Source organism: Sarcophilus harrisii, chromosome 2, assembly GCF_902635505.1.
Source record: "Sarcophilus harrisii chromosome 2, mSarHar1.11, whole genome shotgun sequence".
NCBI lineage: Eukaryota > Metazoa > Chordata > Mammalia > Dasyuromorphia > Dasyuridae > Sarcophilus > Sarcophilus harrisii.
Window position 1 is genome coordinate 485,761,673 of NC_045427.1, and position 21,102 is coordinate 485,782,774.

General features: G+C 38.2%; 1 protein-coding gene across 4 annotated transcripts in view; it reads right to left on the reverse strand.

Moving 5' to 3' along the window:
- SARDH (sarcosine dehydrogenase) overlaps positions 1-21,102 on the reverse strand; it is a 139,647-nt gene that overhangs the window by 13,506 nt on the left and 105,039 nt on the right. For all 4 annotated transcript variants that reach the window (XM_031949431.1, XM_031949429.1, XM_031949430.1 and 1 more), the window contains 2 exons: positions 5,070-5,232; positions 3,587-3,755 (listed from right to left, as the gene is read on the reverse strand). In XM_031949431.1, the coding sequence (XP_031805291.1) occupies positions 3,587-3,755; positions 5,070-5,232 (332 nt within the window). The remainder of the gene's footprint in view (positions 1-3,586; positions 3,756-5,069; positions 5,233-21,102) is intronic.

Here is a 21,102-nt window from a genome sequence, read left to right on the forward strand (position 1 = left end):
AATTCTGATAATGGAGGGGAAACAAAAACAAAGCAACTACAAGTCAGAAAAACTGCATTCTCTAGCTTATTATTTCCAAATTCGGAAACCTGGGCACTCATCTATAATTTCTAAGTTCCTTTCTCTGTTTATAGTATCTTGAGAGCCATCCCCTGGATACAGTGAATTTAGCTAGTGGCCAGTGGCCTTGTCTGGCTCTAGCCCTTGTAAACCACTAATGACAACACAACCTTGAGGGCTTCATACCACCTGGGTCTGGCTTTTTCCATTTTAAGATTAGAGACAAGAGGCCCTGGTCTCACTAACTCACAAATAGATAAAGAACATGGAAAGGTATTTAAACTTTTGGAGAAAATGAAGGCTTTCTTTTCTCTTTGGTAGCCCCGGAAAGTGAAGTGAAAACAAGGGGTACTTGTCTCATCTTTTTAAAATTAAGCACCTCGGAAAAATACCCATGGGGCAGAAAGCTGCTTTTCTCTATTGTTTCAAAGTGGATTTCTGGATGTTGAGGAGGCAGATCCAAGGGCGTTCTCAAGGTCAGCATGGCATTTGTTTAAGAAGTTGTCCCTGCTTATTGGAGGACTCTGGCATCTCAATTCCAACCCTTAAGCAAAAGCTGTGTGAGAAGGAGAAGGAAGAAGGAGGAGGAGAAAGAAGAGGAGGAGGAGGAGGAAGAAGAGGAAGAGGAGAAGGAAGAAAAGGAGGAAGAAAGAAGGAAGAGGAGGAGGAAGAGGAAGAGAAGGAGGAGGAGGAGGAAAGAAGGAAGAGGAGGAAGAATCAAGCTGACATACAAACAGGAGACAAACCATGCATTTCTTTCTTTCTTTCTCCCTTTCCTCCACTCCCACCCTAATTCATCACACTTGACACATCTTTTGAAGGGCTTCATAAAATATAGCCAGGAATCTGGCCACATATAACAAAGCTCTCTCTGACTGTCAGTGATACCAGGCGCACATCAGTGAAGCCCCATAATTGCAGTAATGGTGTTTTGCCTTTCTGCCTTTTATTAGTATTAAAAGTCTTAGAAGGATCATCAGCTGGATTATTTATACTATTTGTAAAAATGTTAATACTGTTAATAGTCTTTTATCTAACTTTTTATACTTTTCCCCTCAAATAGCCATGGAAATCTTTTTCCTAAAGCACAGCTCAGACTATTTCTTTCTCTAGTCATAAACCTTCATTGATTTCTCCATTAACTAGGGGATAAAATACCAAATTCTTAATCTTTGGCAGTCCTCTGCATTTTAGGGCCTTCCACAATTTGACTCCCAAATTCTGCTTGCTTCTTTCTTTCTTTCTTTTCTTCTTTCCTTTTTTCATTCTTTTTTCTTCTCTTCCTCCCTCTTTCTCTCTCTTTCCCTCCCTTCCTCCCTTCTTCCTTCCTTCCATTCTTTGCTTATATTTTCTTTTCCCCAATTAATAAAAATTTAACATTTGTCTTTTAAATTTTTGAGTTCCCAATCCTCTCCCTTCTTCCCTTCTTACTCTCTCCTCTTGGAAATGGACTAGCCTTACAGAATCACAAAATATAAGATCCATAAAGGACCTTGGAAATTAGTCAGTCTAACCTGCTGATGACAGGCCATACTTCTATCACATTATTTGGACAAAGGGATATCCAGCCCCTGCCTGAAGACTTCCAAAGAGGAAGCAATTGCTAACTCCTGAACTAGGCAATTCCATTTTTGATGGTTCAGATTGTTAGATTTTTTTTTTCTTAAATCTGACTGAAATTTGCATTCTGTGAAAATAAAAAGCCCATCGCTTTTAGTTCTGTTCTCTGGGACCAAGACAAGTAAGAATAGCTAATAATAATTAGTATTGATATGGCCCTTTAAGGTTTGTGATGCATTGTGTATATCATCCTTGTATTTGATCCTTTCGATCTTCCTGAGAAGTAGATGCTATTTTTAGATTCATTTTGAAGATGAACAAATGGAGGCTGAAAGGTTAGATGACTTGTCCAGTTGTTAAGGATCTCAGACAAGGGAACTTGGGCCTTCCTGACTCCAAGTCACTGCACCATCTAGCTATCTTAACAAATCCCCATTCTTTCATGTTAACATCCCTTCTAGTGCTTAAAGGCAGCTGTCATATCTTTTCTAAATATTCTCTCCTCCCAGGTAAACAATCCCAGTTCTTTAAATGATTCCCCAGTGGCATATTCTCCAAAGCTTTCCTTATCCTTTTTTTTTTCTTCTGGGTTTATTTTCTTCTGGGTACAAAACAGCTTGTTTCTGTCCTTATTAAAATGTGTGGCCCCAAATTGAACACAATATCCCAGATGTTGCATTGCCAGAATTGAGCACAATAGTGCTTTTGCCTTCCTTATGCTGAGAGACAGAATACAGAAAACTTAAGTTTAAATCTTGCTTCAGACTCTCTTTAGATTAATCAATCTAGTTATGATTAGATAATTTCAAATCATTTCAACTTTTATGGGTCTTAGTTTCCTCAGGTATAAAATGAAGGAGCTAGACTGAAAGATCCTGATCCTGAAGTTTCTCTTCTAGTTCCAATGATCCTATACCTCACAAAGCGCAGGCTTTCATTTGGGGGCTGCAGTGTGAGACTATTGATTCTTGTTAGAATCCACTGGCCCCCTGCCCATCCATCTTGCTCATAGGAGCTGCTGTCTCACCATCAATAGCTCTCTGAGGGACCAGACAGAAAGAAGGCTATATGAATTAAGGAACATCTAAAGTCAAGGAGAAACACTTTCCCCTTCTTCTTATTCTTGGCTGTGACCTTTGCTTGGAGAAGAGTGATAGTTATGTAAGGGGTAAATGGAGCATCTTTGTTTTCCAAATGAAGACAGTCTGGAAATTATTCTAGTTTTGAAAACATTGATTAAAATTATTCTCATCCATCGCCACCCACAAAGGTGGAGAGAAAAACAAACAGAATCAAAATATATTTTATTCTCTTGGTAAAAATCATTATTTGCCCAGTGTAGGTTGTCATTACACGGCAAATAAATTCAATTCAACACATAATTATAAAATATTTTGGGTGTGTGAAATTCAGAATTTTGGTAAAACACAACTCTACCTTTCCACACACAGTGGTTTCATATATTTACTATGCAAATAACTGTAATATAAAATAGTATATTATAGGTATATTAAAAATGGAAAACAAAGTTCTTTGTTTTGTTCAAGAATTAGAAGGCAATAGCCCATTGGCTGTATTCACGGAAGATTTCATAAAGGAATGGCATTTGATTTAGGTTGTAAAGCAATGATTTCAACAGATCTAGAGAAAGTTAATTCACATACAAAACCCCCCAGCTGGAGCAAAGGTGTGGAAGTAGAAAAGTGCTGCAGGCTGTGAGTAGTTCTGTTTGGCTGTATAGGGATTTCTGTAAAGGGAAATTGCCTGAAAAAACTAGAATGCAACATGAAATGTAGAAAAGTAAGAAGGTACCAAATTGAAGAGGATCTAAAATGCTCCCATTATTGCTTTAAAAAAGTCTTATCCCAGCTGCAGAGTTGATTGGGTGAAGGTTTAGGCAAGGAATGTTTTGCACCCAGCCAGAGTTGTGAGCAGTATGGTGGGAAGGAGCCTCAGAAGGACTTACTTGTCAATGGTAAAACAGACAAGGCGTCTGAAGAGACCAGAAGCCTTCTGTTTTTCTAGGACTTCTCGTCCCAGAAAGGGAATACTGGACTTCAGTTTGCAGGTGAAAGCCAGCCCTGCTTCCAGAGGTGTATCATCCGAGCGAAGGTCCGCGTGCCAGTGTCGGTAGCCTGCAGGGGATGCCCAGTGTTATCACAGAGTCAAGGATGGCAGGACTTAACCAGAACAAAGACAGCCAGTTACTTCCTGCAGGGTGTTGTTTCAAGCCATCAAGCCATAAGCAGACATTCATTAAGTGTCTGTGCTAAGTTCTGGGGGCGCAAAAAGATGCAAAAAACAGTTTCTGGCCTCAAAGAACTTACAATCAATTGGGAAGACCTCATGCAAACAAATATATACAAAGCAAGTTATATGTTGAATAAATAGGAACTAACTAAAAGAGGGAAGGCACTGGAATTAAGAGAGCTTAGGGAAGACTTTCCAGAGAAGACAACATTTTGGATGGGATTTAAAGGAAGTGCAGAAATTCAGCAGCAAGAGTGGAAGAGGGTGACTGTTCCAGGTATGGGGGACACACGGAGAAAAGGCTAGAACCCAAGAAATGGAGTGAAGCATCTCAAGTCCAGGATGACTACATCAGGATACATGTTAGGGAGGTTTTTTTCCACCCACAAAGACAAGCACTCATATGGAGGTCAGAAGAAGTGACACAAGAACATTATCAAGGTCTCGCTGAAGAACTTTAGAATTGATTGTGACACATGGAACACACTGGCACAGGATCTCACTTCTTGATTCAACAATGAGATGATTCAGACCAATCTTGTGATGAAGAGAGCCATCTACACCCAGAAAAGGACTATGGGGACTGAGTGTGGACCACAACATAGCACTCTCACTCTTTCTGTTACTGTTTGCTTGCATTTTTGTTTTCCTTCTCAGGTTTTTTTTCTTTCTAGATCCGATTTTTCTTGTGCAGCAAGATAACTACACAAATAGGTATACATATATTGGATTTAACATCTATTTTAACATATTTAATATATATTGGACTACCTGCCATCTAAGGGAGGGAGTGGGGGGAAGGAGAGTAAAATTTGGTACAGATGGTGTTGCAAGAGTCAATGTTGGAAGATTGCCCATGCATATGTTTTATAAATAAAAAGATGTAATAAAATAAAATAAAAATTAGCTAGTGATACCTTTGAAAGGCAGAGGCAATCTGAAATTAGGGAAAATGAAATTTAGGATCTGAAAGTTCTCTTGAGAAGGAAAGGTAATATGGTCATGGCAAATACTACGCATTGATTTGTGTCAAGGCACAGTATAGAATAGGGAGCAAGCCAAGAAATCCAAAAAGATGTCCTGACCAATAAGAAATAAGAAATCTAGGTGAAGACAGATTTGTTAGATCACAGTAATGCGTTGGAGGAGATCCAGACTGAGGGAGGGTTCTGGGGCGTGGTGGGTCAACAAGAACCTACCTTTCTCGATGCTCAGGGAGTCTATTGCCCGGTAGCCCGCATTGACAATGCCATGCTTGGCACCTGCTTTCATCACAGCTTTGTAAACAGGTACACAGGATGCCTTGGGGATGTGCAGCTCCCATCCCATCTCCCCAACAAAAGACAGTCTCATGGCTCGAACCTGTGGAGAGAACAAGAGGCCAGTTCTCAACCTTGTTTTCAGTTCTACTCCTTTTATAATCCTCTCCAAATACCTGTTTGTAATAGATTCACGGGGCAGCCAGGGGGAACAAAGGAGGACCAGGCCTGGGGTCAGGAAGACTTCAGACACTTCCTAGCTGTGTGACCCCAAGTCACTTAACCCTGTTTGCCTCAGTCTCATCTGTAAAATGAGCTGGAAAAGTGGCAAACCATTCCAGTAACTTTGTCCAGAAAACTTCAAATGGAGTCATGAAGAGGTGGACACAAGTGAAAATGACTCAACAGCAACAAATAGAATCACAGAATGTCTGAGCAGAAAGGGCTCCGAATGTCACATCTAACCTCTCATTGTATACCTGAGAAAACTCGACAATGGAGCTGACTTAGTTGAGCTCATATTGGGAGTTAGTGAAGGAATCTGGCATCAGAAGTCAGGCATCCTAATTCCCAGTTCTAAGTACTTTTTCCTTCTTTGCCCAATAGATTGTTGAGGACATGGAAGTTAAGTTCAAGGCACTTCTACCACTCCCCCCTGTGATAATATGTCTTCTGTTCTCAGTATTAAAAAATTACTCCAAAATCTATAGTCATATGAAAATTCTCTACATCACTATCAATTAGAGAAATGCAAATGAAAACAACTCTGAAGTACCTCTCCAGCTAAGATGACAGGAAAAGATAATGATAAATGTTGAAGGGGATGTGGGAAAACTGGGACACTAACACACTGCTGGTGGAATTGTGAAATGATCCAACAATTCTGGAGAGCAATTTGGAATTGTGCCCAAAGGGCTGTAAAACTCTATAAATCCCTTGATCTAGCAGCATCACCACTGGGTCTATATCACCAAGAAATAATAAAAAAGGGAAAGGGACCTACATATGCAAAAAAAGTTTGTTAGCCCTTTTGTGGTGGGAAGAAATTGGAAAAAAAGCAGATGTCCATCAAGTGAGGAATGACTGAATAAGTTACAGTATATGAGTGTGATGGCATATTATTGTTTTATTAAAAAATGAACAGGCTGATTTTAGAAAGGCCTGGAAAGATTTTCCTGAACCAGTGATGACTGAAGCAAGTAGAACCAGGAAAACATTGTACACAGCAACAGCAGGACAGTGTGACAATCAACTACGATAGACTTGGTTCTTCTTAGTGATTCAGTGATCCAAGACGATTCCAGTGAACTTTGGATGGAAAACACCATTCTCATCCAGAAAGAGAAAACTATGGAGACTGAATGTAGATCAACACATACTATTTTCACTTTTTTTCCTCATGGTTTTTTCCCTTTTGTTCTGATTTTTCTCTCCCAACATGATACATATGGAAATATGTTTAAAAAAATGAACATACATGTATTTAAAATGTTTTTACATTTAAGTGGGGAAAAAGTTGCTCCCTGGAATGGATCAAATATTTTCACCTTAAGGTACAAATGAGCAATAAAGAATCCTTTCTTACCTCTTCTAGGGGAATTTGTGTTTTTTAAAAGGTTTTTTTAAAATTTTAATAGCTTTTTATTTACAAGTTATATGCATGGTTGATTTTACAACATTGACAACTGCCAAACCTTTTGTTCCAATTTTTCCCCTCCTTCCCCCCACCCCCTCCTCTAGATGGCAGGATGACCAGTAGATGTTAAATATGTTAAAGTATAAATTAAATACAATATAAGTATACATGTCCAAACCGTTATTTTGCTGTACAAAAAGAATCAGACTCTGAAATATTGTACAATTAGCCTGTGAAGGAAATCAAAAATACAGGTGCCAAAAATATAGGGATTGGGAATTCAATGTAATGGTTCATAGTCATCTCCCAGAGTTCTTTCGCTGGGTGTAGCTGGCTCAGTTCATTACTGCTCTATTGGAACTGATTTGATTCATGTCATCGCCGAAAATGGTCAGATCCTTCAGAATTGATCATCATATAGTATGTTATTGAAGTATATAATGATCTCCTGGTTCTACTCATTTCACTCAGCATCAGTTTGTGTAAGTCTCTCCAGGCTTCCCTGAAATCATCCTGTTGGTCATTTCTTACCGAACAATAATATTCCATAATATTCATATACCACAATTTACCCAACCATTCTCCAATTGATGGGCATCCATTCATTTCCCAGTTTCTGGCCACTACAAAGAGGGCTGCCACAAACATTCTTGCACATACAGGTCCCTTTCCCTTCTTTATAATCTCTTTGGGATATAAGCCCAGTAGTAACACTGCTGGGTCAAAGGGTATGCACAGTTTGATAACTTTTTGAGCATAGTTCCAAATCGTTCTCCAGAATGGCTGGATGTAGGGAATTTGTATTTCAAATAAGGTCAAAATCACAAATCAAAGGAATGATTCTCCAAGGGTAGAATTTCATATACTGACAAGTGTGGTATGAGCAGGTGGACAGGAAATATATTTGGCAGAAAGAAAGCCTTCTCTATGTCCTTAAAATGAGATAACATATGTAGAACACTTTGAAAAGTTAATACCATAAGATCATAAAACTTAGCTAATATGGGGGTGTGGGTCTGTAGTGGGAGTGGCAGACTTAACTAAATTCCCTTTTCAAGAATGGTAAGGATAGAACCTTGAGGACAGGCCCTTGAGGGCCATGCCTACGATAGAAGTCAATTTTCATTTTAGGTGTAGTTAATAAAAGACTAATTTTACTAACTAAAAAAGAAACTTATTGAGAACCTACATGTTAGATGCTCTAGGTAGGGTTCTAGGTAGGAAGATTATTTTAATATTATATTATTTTTCTAATTTCAAGCAAAGGTGGTTTTCAACATTAATTTTTATGAGATTTTGAATTCCAAATTTTTTCCTTCCCTCCCTTACTTTCCCCTCCCCAAGACAGTAATCAAGCCAATATAGGTTATAGATGTATAGTCAGTTTTTAACATATTTCCATATTTGTCATGATGGGAAAGAAAAATCAGAACAAAACATAAAAACCATAAAAAACAATGAAAAACCATGAAAAAAGGTGAAAATAATGTTTTGATTCATATTCAGTCTCCATAGCTCTTTTCCTGGCTGCGGATGGCATTTTCTATTCCAAGTCTACTGGAATTACTTTCTGTCATAGTTGATCATCACACAATCTTGCTGTTACTGGGTACAACGTTTTCCTGGTTCTGTTCACTTCGCTCAGCATCAATTAATGTAAGTCTTTTCAGGCTTTTCTAAGATCAGTCTATTATTTTTTATAGAACAAAGTATTCCATTTTATTCATATACCATAACTTATTCAGTCATTCCCCAATTTATGGGGGATTCCAATTCCTTGCTACTACAAAAAGAGCTGCTATAAACATTTTTTATACTCATGGGTCTTTTTTCCTCCTTTATGATCCCTTTGGGATACAGACCCAGCAGGGATTAAAGCAGCTGGATTAAAAGGTATGCACAGTTTTATAGTCCTTTGGGTGTAGTTCCAAATTTCTCTCCAGAATGGTTGGCTCAGTTCACGACTTCATATTGGTATATTTTTGATCAGTATGGAGAGGATTGAGTAGATAATACAAACTTAAAAACAACCATTTCCCTCATGGGACTTGCAATCCAGATGCCAGGATCAACCAGACAACAGATAATTCAATAAATGTCTCCATCTCTTCACCATCATCATAAGTCATTGTTTCCCCTTTTGGCTTGAAGATATGGGAGCTGAGACCTCCCTGGTGGGTACAGCCCGTAAGAATGGGAATGACTAATGGTTAAGTCTCTATCTAGTAGATTTCAGAGTAGGGGTATCTCAGAATCTGTAAATGTAGAAGGATTTCAGTTTTTGTTAGGGGGAGTGTTCTGGGGCAGAACTAAACAACATTAATACATAGGTCCTTGGGGAGGTGACTTCCTGGACTCAGCACATGTTTAGACTGGGATAACCTAAAAACTGAGCTGTCAGTTGGTGCTTCAGAGCCCTCAGGAGGATCCACAAGCTAACAGTGTTCAGGCAGCTAAAGGGCAAGAGGACTTGTACCTTGTGATCTCTGCTGTTCGTAGCTGGAATGATAAATGAATAGCAATGAGTAGGATCTCCTAGACTACCAGGGACGTTAATTCCATTGTAAACCTGACACTCTAATCGAATGGTACCTGAGGAATTGGAGTCTAAAAGCTTTTGAAACAGCACAAATTTACTCTGTGCTTGCATTTGCTGAAGTCTTTTGAACCTAAAAATTGAAACAGAAACTGTACTTTTGACATTTCCCTGCATGCATTGAGCAGGCTTTGGTGGTACATAAGGATTGCCTTGTCAACTGGATTCTAATTTTAAACAGCCTATGAGGGAGAGTCAGGCTGCCAAGCCAATCTCATTTCCTAGCAGAAAAAATAAAAATTAAAAACAAAACAAAACCATATATTAAAGGGTCCAATAGTTCTTAATTCACATTCAGTTGGACTCTTCCCACAGTGTTAACTAGAGAGGTTGTTAAACTTTGGTCTGTATTTGGAAGAGAAAATCAGGCTATTTGTTATTGCTCCCCATTATAATATAAAAAGAGACCAAGATAGTATGTACATTACTCAAATCCCATTTGCAGACTGGGTGATCAAGACAAGCTGATTGACATTAGTGAACCTGGTGAAATGAAGTGGGGAGCTACAATGCCCAGGTGGCTGTCAGGAGGAGAAACCATGCAGGATTTTCTCAAATTCCAAGAGCAGAGGAAACTAAAGAAATAACAGATGTGAAAAGTGCTTTGCAAAGTGTAAAAGATGTAAGCTAACGTAAGGTATTCTTGTAAGATGAAGCCAAGGTGCAAGTGATTGAAGCTGAGAATGTCATATTCACACCTTCATTGAACAGGGGATTAAAATACTAGAATGTAACAACACCTTTATGAAGAATGGAGAATCTGGAAGCACTGAGAAGAGAAAGCTAAGAGAACAGATTGAATAAGGAGACAGATCAAATAATGTGTGAGAAAAGACAGAAACATACAGTTGTGCCTTCATTTTGTTATAAAAGGAATAGAGAGGGCAATGGGGACATGGAGACCTTGTACCTGCTATCTGTGTGACACAGAGCAGCTCCCACTTTCTGGGTTTTTCCTCCATGTGTGCTACTAGAACTCATCCCTTTCCAGACCCACATGTGATCATATGGGAGATGATCTGATCTCCCAGAAGAAAAGTGCCATAGGTCAAATCCACAAACACTGTCTAAACCCATGATGTCCTATATATTCCCAAGGAGATAAGGTATGAAAAAATTCCAATTGGTCTAATTGAATTTGCTCTCAACATCGATCCAAGTAATTATCACCATAGAGTCTTTATTAGTTCCTGATGATTAACACCTGGAAACTGCTTACATCTGGTTTTTTTTAGTGACCTCTTTCTTACTCCAGAAGAGGGACTTGTGCCTGAACATGGCATTTCTAAATAGGATAAAACTGAGGGAAGGAAAGTTTAAAAAATCAAGGTCTAGAGGATTTCTTTGACTGGAATTGCTGATAGTCATGAGTCAGAATGAAAATGAAAGATGAGAAGGTTGATATAAAGGTGTCTAGAGCCAGGGGATAGGGTCAGATTCTATTTAGAGTGTTGTGTTCAGTCCTGGGTGCCATGTTTTTTCAAGTTGATCTAACTTAAACATATATTAGGTACATGGGTCAGTACATACAAAGACAAAAAAGGCCAGACCCTGTATTCAGAGTTTACATTCTCCTGGGGTACATTAGAAAGCACTGGAAGATGGCAACATGGTCCAGGAGAAAAAAAAGTGTCAAATGTGGAGTCAGAAGTTTGAATGTTGCTTCTTTCACTAAAGTAACCTATATGACCTCTTATCTCTTGAAGTCTCAGTCTCTTCATTTACAAAATGAAATAGCTAAATTAGATGGCCTATATAGAATTAAATCTATGATTCTATTGATCTTATGTTTCCATATTTCAAGAGAAAAGAGTTAATAATTGTGAGGTGATAAAAGTCTTATGTGGGAATTGGTTGTTTGAAGGTTTCTCTGACACATTTTCATGATTTCAAATCAGGACTCAGATACTTACTTGCTTCAGTTCCCTCATCTATAAAATCATGTGGAGAAGGAAATGGCAAACCACTTCGTATCTTTGCAAAAAAAAAATGCCCCCCAAACAAAACATCAAAAACCCAAATGAGGTCACAAAGAGTTGGACATGACTAAAATGACTGAACGACAACCACAATCTATGAGACAAAGGTAAGGAAGGTAAATTCTGGTCATGGAGGACAATTCATTCTAATGCACCAAGGCAGGAGAATAGAATGTCATGGAAAGCAGCCAACAGAGCAGTCTGAGTAGGAGAGAGAATGCATGAATGAAATTAATACAGAAGGCTAGGAAAGATCATCAGGAATATTGATAAGTATGGTCAGAGGAGGACAGCCAGGATGCTAAAGGAGCTTGAAATCAGTCCAACCAAGGAACCATTGAAGAACTGAGGACTGTTGAACCTGGAGGAAAGATGACTTACATGGAAAAATAATTACTGCCTTTAAATATTTGAAGGGTTATACAGAAAGGAGAGTAGGCTTACTAAATATAAGTAGACTTAAAGAGTTTGATCGAAACTAGACTAGAAACAAAGGGTAGAATCTGGGAAAGATCGATTTTTTGACTCAAGACAAAACCAAAACAAGCCTCAAAAAATCCCTTCCTTACATATAGAGCTGTTAAATTAAAGGGATTATCTTGTAAGGTATTTGAGTTCCTTACAGAAATAACAAATTTCACCTAAGTATAGTGATTTAAGGTTTACCAAGTGTATCCTTCATAACAACCCTGAGAGATGGGTAGCACAAACCACACCCCCATTTTATAGATGAGAAAACCAAGGTTCAGAAAGGCAACTTGTTCTAAGTGACCTATCTGGGAAGCTACAAAGCTGAGATCTGAAGGTAAGTTCTGATTCCAAAATTAATAATCTTGCCCCTAAGACATCATGTCTCCCAATGGGGATTTGATGAAAAAAATGCTTATATTGGGTAGGCTTTTAGATTAGATAACATCTAAAGTCCTTTTCAATGTAAGGAATCTCTGATTCCAAGACTACATTACTGAAGTAAGCCCACAATGACTGTGGAGAAGAATGCTTGGCAAGGCAGGTTATTCATAGCACTAACAACTCCGTATTTACAATTAGCCCCACAATGACTCTTCTCAGTAACACTGGGAGGATGACAGCATCTCCCTTTGTTTTGAGGAAAGTAGTTGCCGCTGTTGCAGAGGCTAATGCTTCTTTTTGTAAGAGTGATTAAATGTGAACAGCTTGACAGCAAATGGAAGTATTTCTGCTGGAATACCTAGGAGGATCTTAAGTTTAGAAGGCTTTTCCATCTAGATCGAGTTTCTAGGGTTAGAACTTTTATTAAGCAAGTTGGACAAATTTCCTTGGTGTCTCCTCCTAGTTCTTCTGATGCCCAACTACTAATAAAATCATAACTAGGTAGAGATGAACAGAGCTTTGCCCCAGAGGACCAAAATTTAGGGTTCCATTCCTTCAGCAGTATAGAGTTAACTGAGCTTGACATCTAAAAGGAAACAACCAGCTGGGACACTTTCTTCCCTGGCAACCATGCCCCAGGTGATTCCTTCTCTGGCCCATTCCTGACCTACATCTCCTCTCCATATGCCCTGTGCATGTAAAGTTGATTTGAGGAGATGTTTTATGTTGCTTTCCTTAGGAAGTGAATATGCCATCAGAATATTAGCTGTGGCTCTGATTGCTATGAACAACTTTCAGGCATTTAGGCCACTGACAAGGCAAAAGATGAGCATCCTGTTTGGGGAGAGCTGTACCTAGCGTGAGGCAACAGGGTTTTGGCCCCAGGATGCTGGCAAGATGCATTTCTTCCCTAACTGGCTGTTGGGGTGAGAGGCTCCTTCCCAGATGGAAGGAAAATTTTCCTAGGCTTTGCTTTACAGAGCTCTCAACAGCTACTGTGTTTCCCCAGTAGTTGTTAATCTTTATTATGTCATAAACTCAGGGGTATGCTAATAAATATTTAAGGACTTGCTCTGAAAAAACAACATACCTGATGCATTAAAAATATATACACAACACACTTTTAAGATTAATCGATATTATTAACAATTTATCACATTCTTAAGTTTGGACAATCAACAAAATTTATAGCATTTCCTGGATTTCAGAGGTGTCACTCTTTAAGAATTTAACAATCAGCTCTCCTGAGATAGGAGGTATCAGAAGTCAAATGATCTATAACAAAATCTCAGTTCTGCCATTTACTGCTGCCTTTGTGATCTTTAGCAAATCATGTAATCATAAAGATAAATCTTCTTTTCTTTACATATTTAGAAAGCAAGACTAAGAGCGGAGGATTGGACTAAAAGCTCACCCTGAAAATTTAATAATTGGCTCTCTCAAAGCAGTAGGAGCCAGTTCTAACACATCCCTGCATAGACCCCTTTTCAATATGATGAAGCCTATTGGATGCCTTTTCAAAATAATATTTTTTTAAAAAATAGAATGAAATGCTAAATTTCAATTGGAGGCCAGTGAAAATAAAGATGAATTTTTTTTCCCATCCAAGTTCACTCATCATTTGAAATCTATCTGCAAACCTTTTGGGAATCCATAGGTTGAGAACCCTTGCCCTAAATTGTCACCAGGATCCAATTACTATGGCATCCTCTCTCGGGGCTGCCTTCTCCCTTTGTGCCCCCCAGAATGTAACAGACTCTGATAAGATCGCATCACCACCATCACTCCTCCCCCAGCTGAATTTTATTCTGGATAAAATGAATCTTAGTTAAAAGCTCTTCTGAGATCATCTGACACGATTTGTTTCTCCACTTGAGCTGGGAAGGAATTACTGCATGTGGGTCCAGAAAAAGATGAGCCTTCCATCAAGAGCAATAACATGAAAGCAGGTGAGATGTTTAAATGCAATCCAGCAACCAAATGGGGGAGGAATGTCTTTGTGGTTCTCCAAGCATCTAAAACACCTGCTACTTTGAACTGAAAATGCCTTAGAGCTGTGCATCCTGTTATCAGCAGCCAAATTTAGCTACAAAATTAAATGGTTGGAGCAGAGACCTTTTGTGATACAAACTGTGCTCTGAGCTGCTAAGGTGTCAAGTGTATCCGCCATTGGGTGCTTCCAGCTTGGCTTCCAACACTCTGTCCCCAGCCTCATGAAGGTTTAATGAGAGAGTATCTATGAAAGTTCCTTGAAAATGGTAAATGGTGGGACAGATGTTAGGTGTTATTTATGATGATGATGATAATGCTGTTTCTATTCTGAATTCAATTCAATTCAATTCAACAAAAATGGTCTAAGGGAAAGAGCACTAGTCTGGAAGGCAGACAACCTGTAATTAAATCTCAGTTCTACCACTGTGATCTTTGCAAGTCATTTAACCTTTTTTATGAATCTCTTTTCCTTTACATCTAGATGATGTAGGGTTGAGGGAGAAAGGAACATTGTGCTAGATAATCCCTAAGATTCTTTCCAACTCTGATACTCTGTGATTCTAGGGAATTTAGAGTTTCTACTATATTCAGGGCATGAAGGAAGAATTTGAAAAATATTCACGTCATGTTCTTGTCAGCACAGAATTTACTATGTAGCAGAGAACATGAAATGTGTAAAAATAACTACAATGTAATTCAGAGTATATTAAACGATATTGGAAAGTTTACTGTTCTATCTCATACTAATATTTTGCTTCAGTTAGGATTTTGGTAATCTAATGAAGCTCATTCAGGTTTTAAAATTTCATCTTATTTCTATAGATGTTAGAGGTCAAAGGAACCTTAGAAAACAGGATTGTTCTGAAGGGAACCTCGGTGGTCATGTTGGTTCAACCTCCTCATTTTACAGATAAAGAAACTGAGGCAGTAGCTCACATGAGTTGTGTTAGTGTGCGCAGTTAGTATGCACACTGAAATCAACTTAAGTCACATTTGGCACTCAAGACCTTTTAGTATATGAGTCAGAAGGAGCCCAGAGAGGAATCACACTGGTAGTACCCATGTCACTGACCTTTCCAAACCTTCCCATAGCACCTCAGCTCATGGTTTAAGATACATTTAGAACATTGTACTAGAGACTCTGGGGCCAGCCCTTACAAATATGACTGGCTTTTAAATACCTAAGGTTTTTAAGAGCCACAGAGTGAGAATGGTATTCTCTGGGGCTGAATTAAAAACCTGAGCATCAAAGAGAGGGAAGTAAGAGCAGTAAAGGAAGACTTGTCTTTGATTCAATTTCAGTAAATTCCCATATTTCAAATATCTAAAGACTCCAAAATACTTCAGACATTACACCCCCTCCTTTTCCCCAAACTGACATTATCTAAATGCTTATTTTTTGACTCACCAAGATACTGATAACCTTTAGATCTATGCTACCAAAAATATTCTATTTAACATGATGAAAGCCTTATTCTAGGGCTCTTTAAAAAATAATTTTAATATTTTTCTCTAGTTACATGTAGAACAATTTTAACATTTTTTCTTTTCAAATTCTGAGTTCCAAATTTCCTCTCTCTCTCCCCACCCTCAATTCCCATTGAGAAAGCAAGCAATAAGGGGCAGCTAGATGGTGCAGTAAATAAAGAATCATCCCTCCAATCAGAAGGACCTGAGTTTAAATGTGACCACAAACATTTAACACTTTCTAGATGGGTGACCTTGGCCACGTCAACCCCAATTTCCTCTCCCCCCCAAAAAAAGGAGAAAAAAAAGAAGGCAAGCAATTTAAAGTAGGTTATACTTGCATAGTCATGCAAAACATATTTTCATGTAAATTATGCCATGAAAGAAAACACAGACAAATCTCTCACCTCTCTTCCCCCCCCCCAAAAAAAAAAAGTAAAGAAAAAGTATCTTCAATCTGCATTCATGCTCCACCAATTCTTTCTCTGGAGTCACTTTCATCATAAGTCCTTCAGAACTGTATTGGATCATTGTATTGCTGAGAATAGCTAAGTTGTTGACAGTAGATCATTATATAATATTACTGTTCCTATGTACAATGTACTCCTGGTTCTGCTCATTTCACTTTGCAGAAGTTCATATAACTCTTCCCAGGTTTTTCTGAAATCATCCTGTTTGAAATTTCTCATATCACACTAGTATTCCATCACAATCATATATAACAACTTGTTTGACAATTCCACAATTAACGGACATTTCTAGAGCTCTTTTCTATTTTTGTGGGTACTGTTGCATCAATGAGACTGTGATCCTTCCCTTAAAGGCTTCAGAAGAATTGTAACTCATATACCAGAAAGACCTCAATGTCTTTTTTTTATTTAATAGCCTTTTATTTACAGGTTATATGTATGGGTAACTTTACAGCATTAACAATTGCCAAACCTCTTGTTCCAATTTTTCACCTCTTACCCCCAACCCCCTCCCCTAGATGGCAGGATGACCAGTAGATGTTAAATATATTAAAATATAAATTAGATACACAATAAGTATACATGACCAAACCATTATTTTGCTGTACAAAAAGAATCAGACTCTGAAATATTGTACAATTAGCTTATGAAGGAAATCAAAAATGCAGGTGGGCATAAATATAGGGATTGGGAATTCAATGTAATGGTTTTTAGTCATCACCCAGAGTTCTTTCTCTGGGCGTAGCTGGTTCAGTTCATTACTGCTCCATTGGAAATGATTTGGTTGATCTTATTGCTGAGGATGGCCAGGTCCATCAGAACTGGTCATCATATAGTATTGTTGTTGAAGTATATAATGATCTCCTGAAGACCTCAATGTCTTATCACACTTGGATATATTTGTCCTTTTGTACACAACTGGTGTTGGAAATTAGTTACATCATTATCAATCCACTGTGCAATAAGGCCATTGTAGGATGACAAAGTTCTTCTAAACAAAACACCAAAGAGGAGATTCAATTCACCTTTTTCCTGGTTCCTTTAAGAGGTATGACTACAACCCTCTAGAATCGTGATTCTTAATCTGGGGTCTGTGAGCCTGATTGAAAGTTTTTTTTTAATAACTGTATTTCAATATCATTGATTTCCTTTGTAAATATTTTGAGTATCTAAAAACATTTTTTCTGAGTTGGGGCCCATTGGGTTGTAACCAGATTGCCAAAGGAGTTCCATGACACTAAAAAGGTGAATATTTCTAACTGTAAAACAAATGTCTTTAATTGTAAATGTCAATTTACATATTATGCTGGATGGGCAAATGCCAAAAAATAATTTAAGCCATTGTTGTTATTGCTTTGGTCTGCCCAATGGATGAATTCATCTCACAATATCTCTGAAAAAGATCATTCAGAATCTTATTTAACACTTCCAATGACAGAGAAGTCATTACCTTACAGTTCTTGGAAAGCAGCTCAAAGACAACTGATAAATACACATTGTATGAACTTGTCTGCCCTTCACACTTTCACACAGAAGACCATGAATGGTGTGTAATTGTTTATATAACATGTGCAAGATGGGGGAAAGTTCTTCTCTCCAAACTAATCAAATCATAACTGCTAGGATAACCCCTTTCCTGTGGCTAGGGCGTCACACACCTACGGGAAAAGAAATTAAATTTCCTTTAACCTTAAATTAATTTTCAGAAGAAAAACACTTTATCAGCCAGACTTGTCATGAGTTTTCCTCCTGGTGATGGCAGGCGCTTGCATGCTGCTCTCCAAAGGAGGCCTCTACTGTTTGGAGGAGCTAAGAAAACTGTATTTACTGAAGTAATTGCCAGAGATTCATATCTTGATCCTTCGTACTGGAAAAGGGGGTTCTGGGGAAGAAGCAGCCAATACAGGAGGCATGTTGCAAGAGCATTTAATGAGCCAAATGTCCTCCTTTTGGCATAGACACAAATATTTTGCCGGAGAGGACAGCTGGCTGCTCGGCTGCCTCTAGGGGAGGCTAAACTTCGCCCCATCCCCTTCCTCTTGGAATTCGAGGATTATGTGAGTCTATGACTAATCCAAATACCTTAGGGAGGAATTTTTAAAAATAATACCACATAGTCAGAAAAATTTCCTGACAAGAAGCGTTACAGAATCTCAGTTGCAAAGAAACTCAGAGGTCATATGGCTTAATCCATATTTGACCAAGAATTTACTTTTTGACACCCTCCTTTAATAAATGGACATCTCATGCTCCATTTGAAGACCTCCAATGAGCATATCACTACTTCTCAGAGCAATCCATTTAATTTTGGACATCTCTGATGGCTAGGAAACTTCTCCCGACCATCCAGTTTAGAATGGTCTCCTGAATTTCTATTTACTACCCATAATCCTGCCTTCTAGGACCATGCAGAACAATCTAATCCCTCTGCCTTAGAACAACTATTCAAATACTTGATGACATAAGTCTGTCCCCCTAAATCTTCTCTTCTCCAGGCTAATCATCTCCAGTTCCTACAATTTAGGTTAGGGTTTCTAATCCCCTCACCATCTTGGTAGCCTTCCACCTTCCTTTGGACATATTTCAGTTCTCTAAATATCCTTTCAAAATTATCACTTAGAACTAAATATAATATCCCTGATAAGGCCTTATTAGTGCAGAGGGTGCTCAACCACCTTACTCTAGACACTATTTGTTATTTGAGGAGGCAACCACCGCACACAGATTGCTAGACATATGGGTGTCTCTTTGTTCTTTGAGCATACTACAAGACTTATGTAATGATGGCCTCTTCACAGGAATATGTTGGAACCAGCTCATGTGGGCCATGAAAGCCAATTGTTAAATAAGCAGTGTGAACATTTATACCTTGGAAATAGTCAAATGCTATAAAAACAACACTTGAATTATTGTTTTGTTGATTGTCTAGACTTTAAAAAGAGCTGGATAAAATGTTAACAACACAGATTAAGCATAAAAGTGTGTTGTGCATACAGTTTTAAAAAGAAAGTCAGTTGTTAAACATTTACAAGTATGTCCCTACCTCTTCACCTATTGAGTAAGAAAGTCTTTCTCATTTCTAATGCTCTCTTTTTGAGCCACAAACTTTTCAGGATATATGATGAGAGTATACACATATACATTTGTAAATGTCTATTTGTATACATGCATTTATTTACTTCACTACTGCCATGTATACATCTCACTATGTCATGGAAATTCTCCATATCATCATGGCTTCTCCAGTGCCATCAGAGGACAAGCTCTACAAAGTTGCAAAGATTTTGGGGGTATGAGTTTGGAAATGAACTGCACAGCTCTTATCTGAACACCAGCCCAGCTCAGTTCAAAGAAGTCCATTACCATGTTGAGTGGCGCATTTTTAACCATAACAACTGTCCAGAATTGTCTACCAACTCAAGGTAGAGTCATGATCTGCATAGGTGGAGAGGAGATTCATGCTGACCAAATTGCAAATGCTTGACACGAAGTCAATATACAAAACACACACATATCTATCTATCTTGCACATCTGGTTGGTAAAAATCCAATTGATCTCCTGCAAATTCTTGGCACAATGCTCCCACTTCTGCACTGAGTTTCTTGTGTTGAGGGATGTACTGTCAACACATTTTTTAGACAGCACAGAATTTTATCTGCGAGCCACTGGTCTAGTTAATTATCTTGGGATTCAGGGTGTCTGGTTTGGAGAAGGTCAACAAAGAATTATAATATTTTAAAGTTAAACAGGATTTCAGAAATCATCCATTTTGACCCCCTTATTGTACAATGTATAGAAAGATTGGGTAACTCATCTAGAGTCACTTAACTAGTAACATATATATATATATATATATATATATATATATATATAAAACATTTTGTAAGCCTAGAGTTATCTATCTGTCTTTCTGTCTGTCTGTCTGCCAGCTAGAGTAGCAGTGCAATTGCATAGCCATGGGGATACCCTGATCTTCTTTTAATTAATTGATTGATTTTTTAATTTCCTATTTTTATTTTCCCCTAGTTACATTTAGAACAGTTTTTTTTAACTTGTTTTTTAAAACTTTGAGTTCTAAATTCTCTTCCTTATCCTCATCCCCAGGCTTGATTAAGAAAGTACATGTGAAGTTAAGCAAAATATTTCCATATAAGTCGTGTTGTGAAAGAAAACATAGATCTCTGCCCCTGAAAAAACCCCAACAAAACGAAAACCCATACTCTGATCTTCTGACATCTTTCATTATACTCCATCGCCTCCTCAGAAGGCTCAAAAGAGAGGTGGCAACCCTTCCCCAGAAGCAGTGAACATGGAAATAGGAAGCCAACTGCCAAAGTTAGAAGGTTCCTCTGGAAACCATCTGGCCCATTTCTCTGCCTTTATAATAATAAAGGAAGGAGATGGTATCTTATTTTGACAATGAGTAATCCTGAGAATTCTATTCTAAGCCGAGTATGGAAACAGAAGGTTTCTGGACTGGATGTAGTTATACCATTTTTCTTTTTCCATTAATTCAACAAATACTTATTGACCACCTACTATGGGCTATGCTTAGCATATATAGCACTATATGGTGCTATGCTTAGAGAAACAGGGAATCAACTAAGAATTTATCACTGGAATACCAGCATCTAGAACTCAGAATCATGATTGCACCTACCTAATATGTTTCTTTTTAAGGAGGGCATAGTCTGGGCTTCAGCTGGAATCACAGAAGAGCACTAGAAGGGGCTTAGAAGAAAGAGACCCCAGAATTTGGAGGCTGGAAGGAAACAAAAGGCATCTTGTACAGTCCCTTATTTAATAGATGGGGAAGCAGAACCTCGAGCATTCCACAAAATTGGCAGCATACATTAAGCTTCCTAAAGCTCATCTCTAATCATGTTTCTCCTTTCCTGAAAATTCTTCAGTGGCTCCTCATTCTCTAATGAATAAAATCCAAACTTCTCCTAGCCTTTTTGTTATTGGTGAATCATTTTT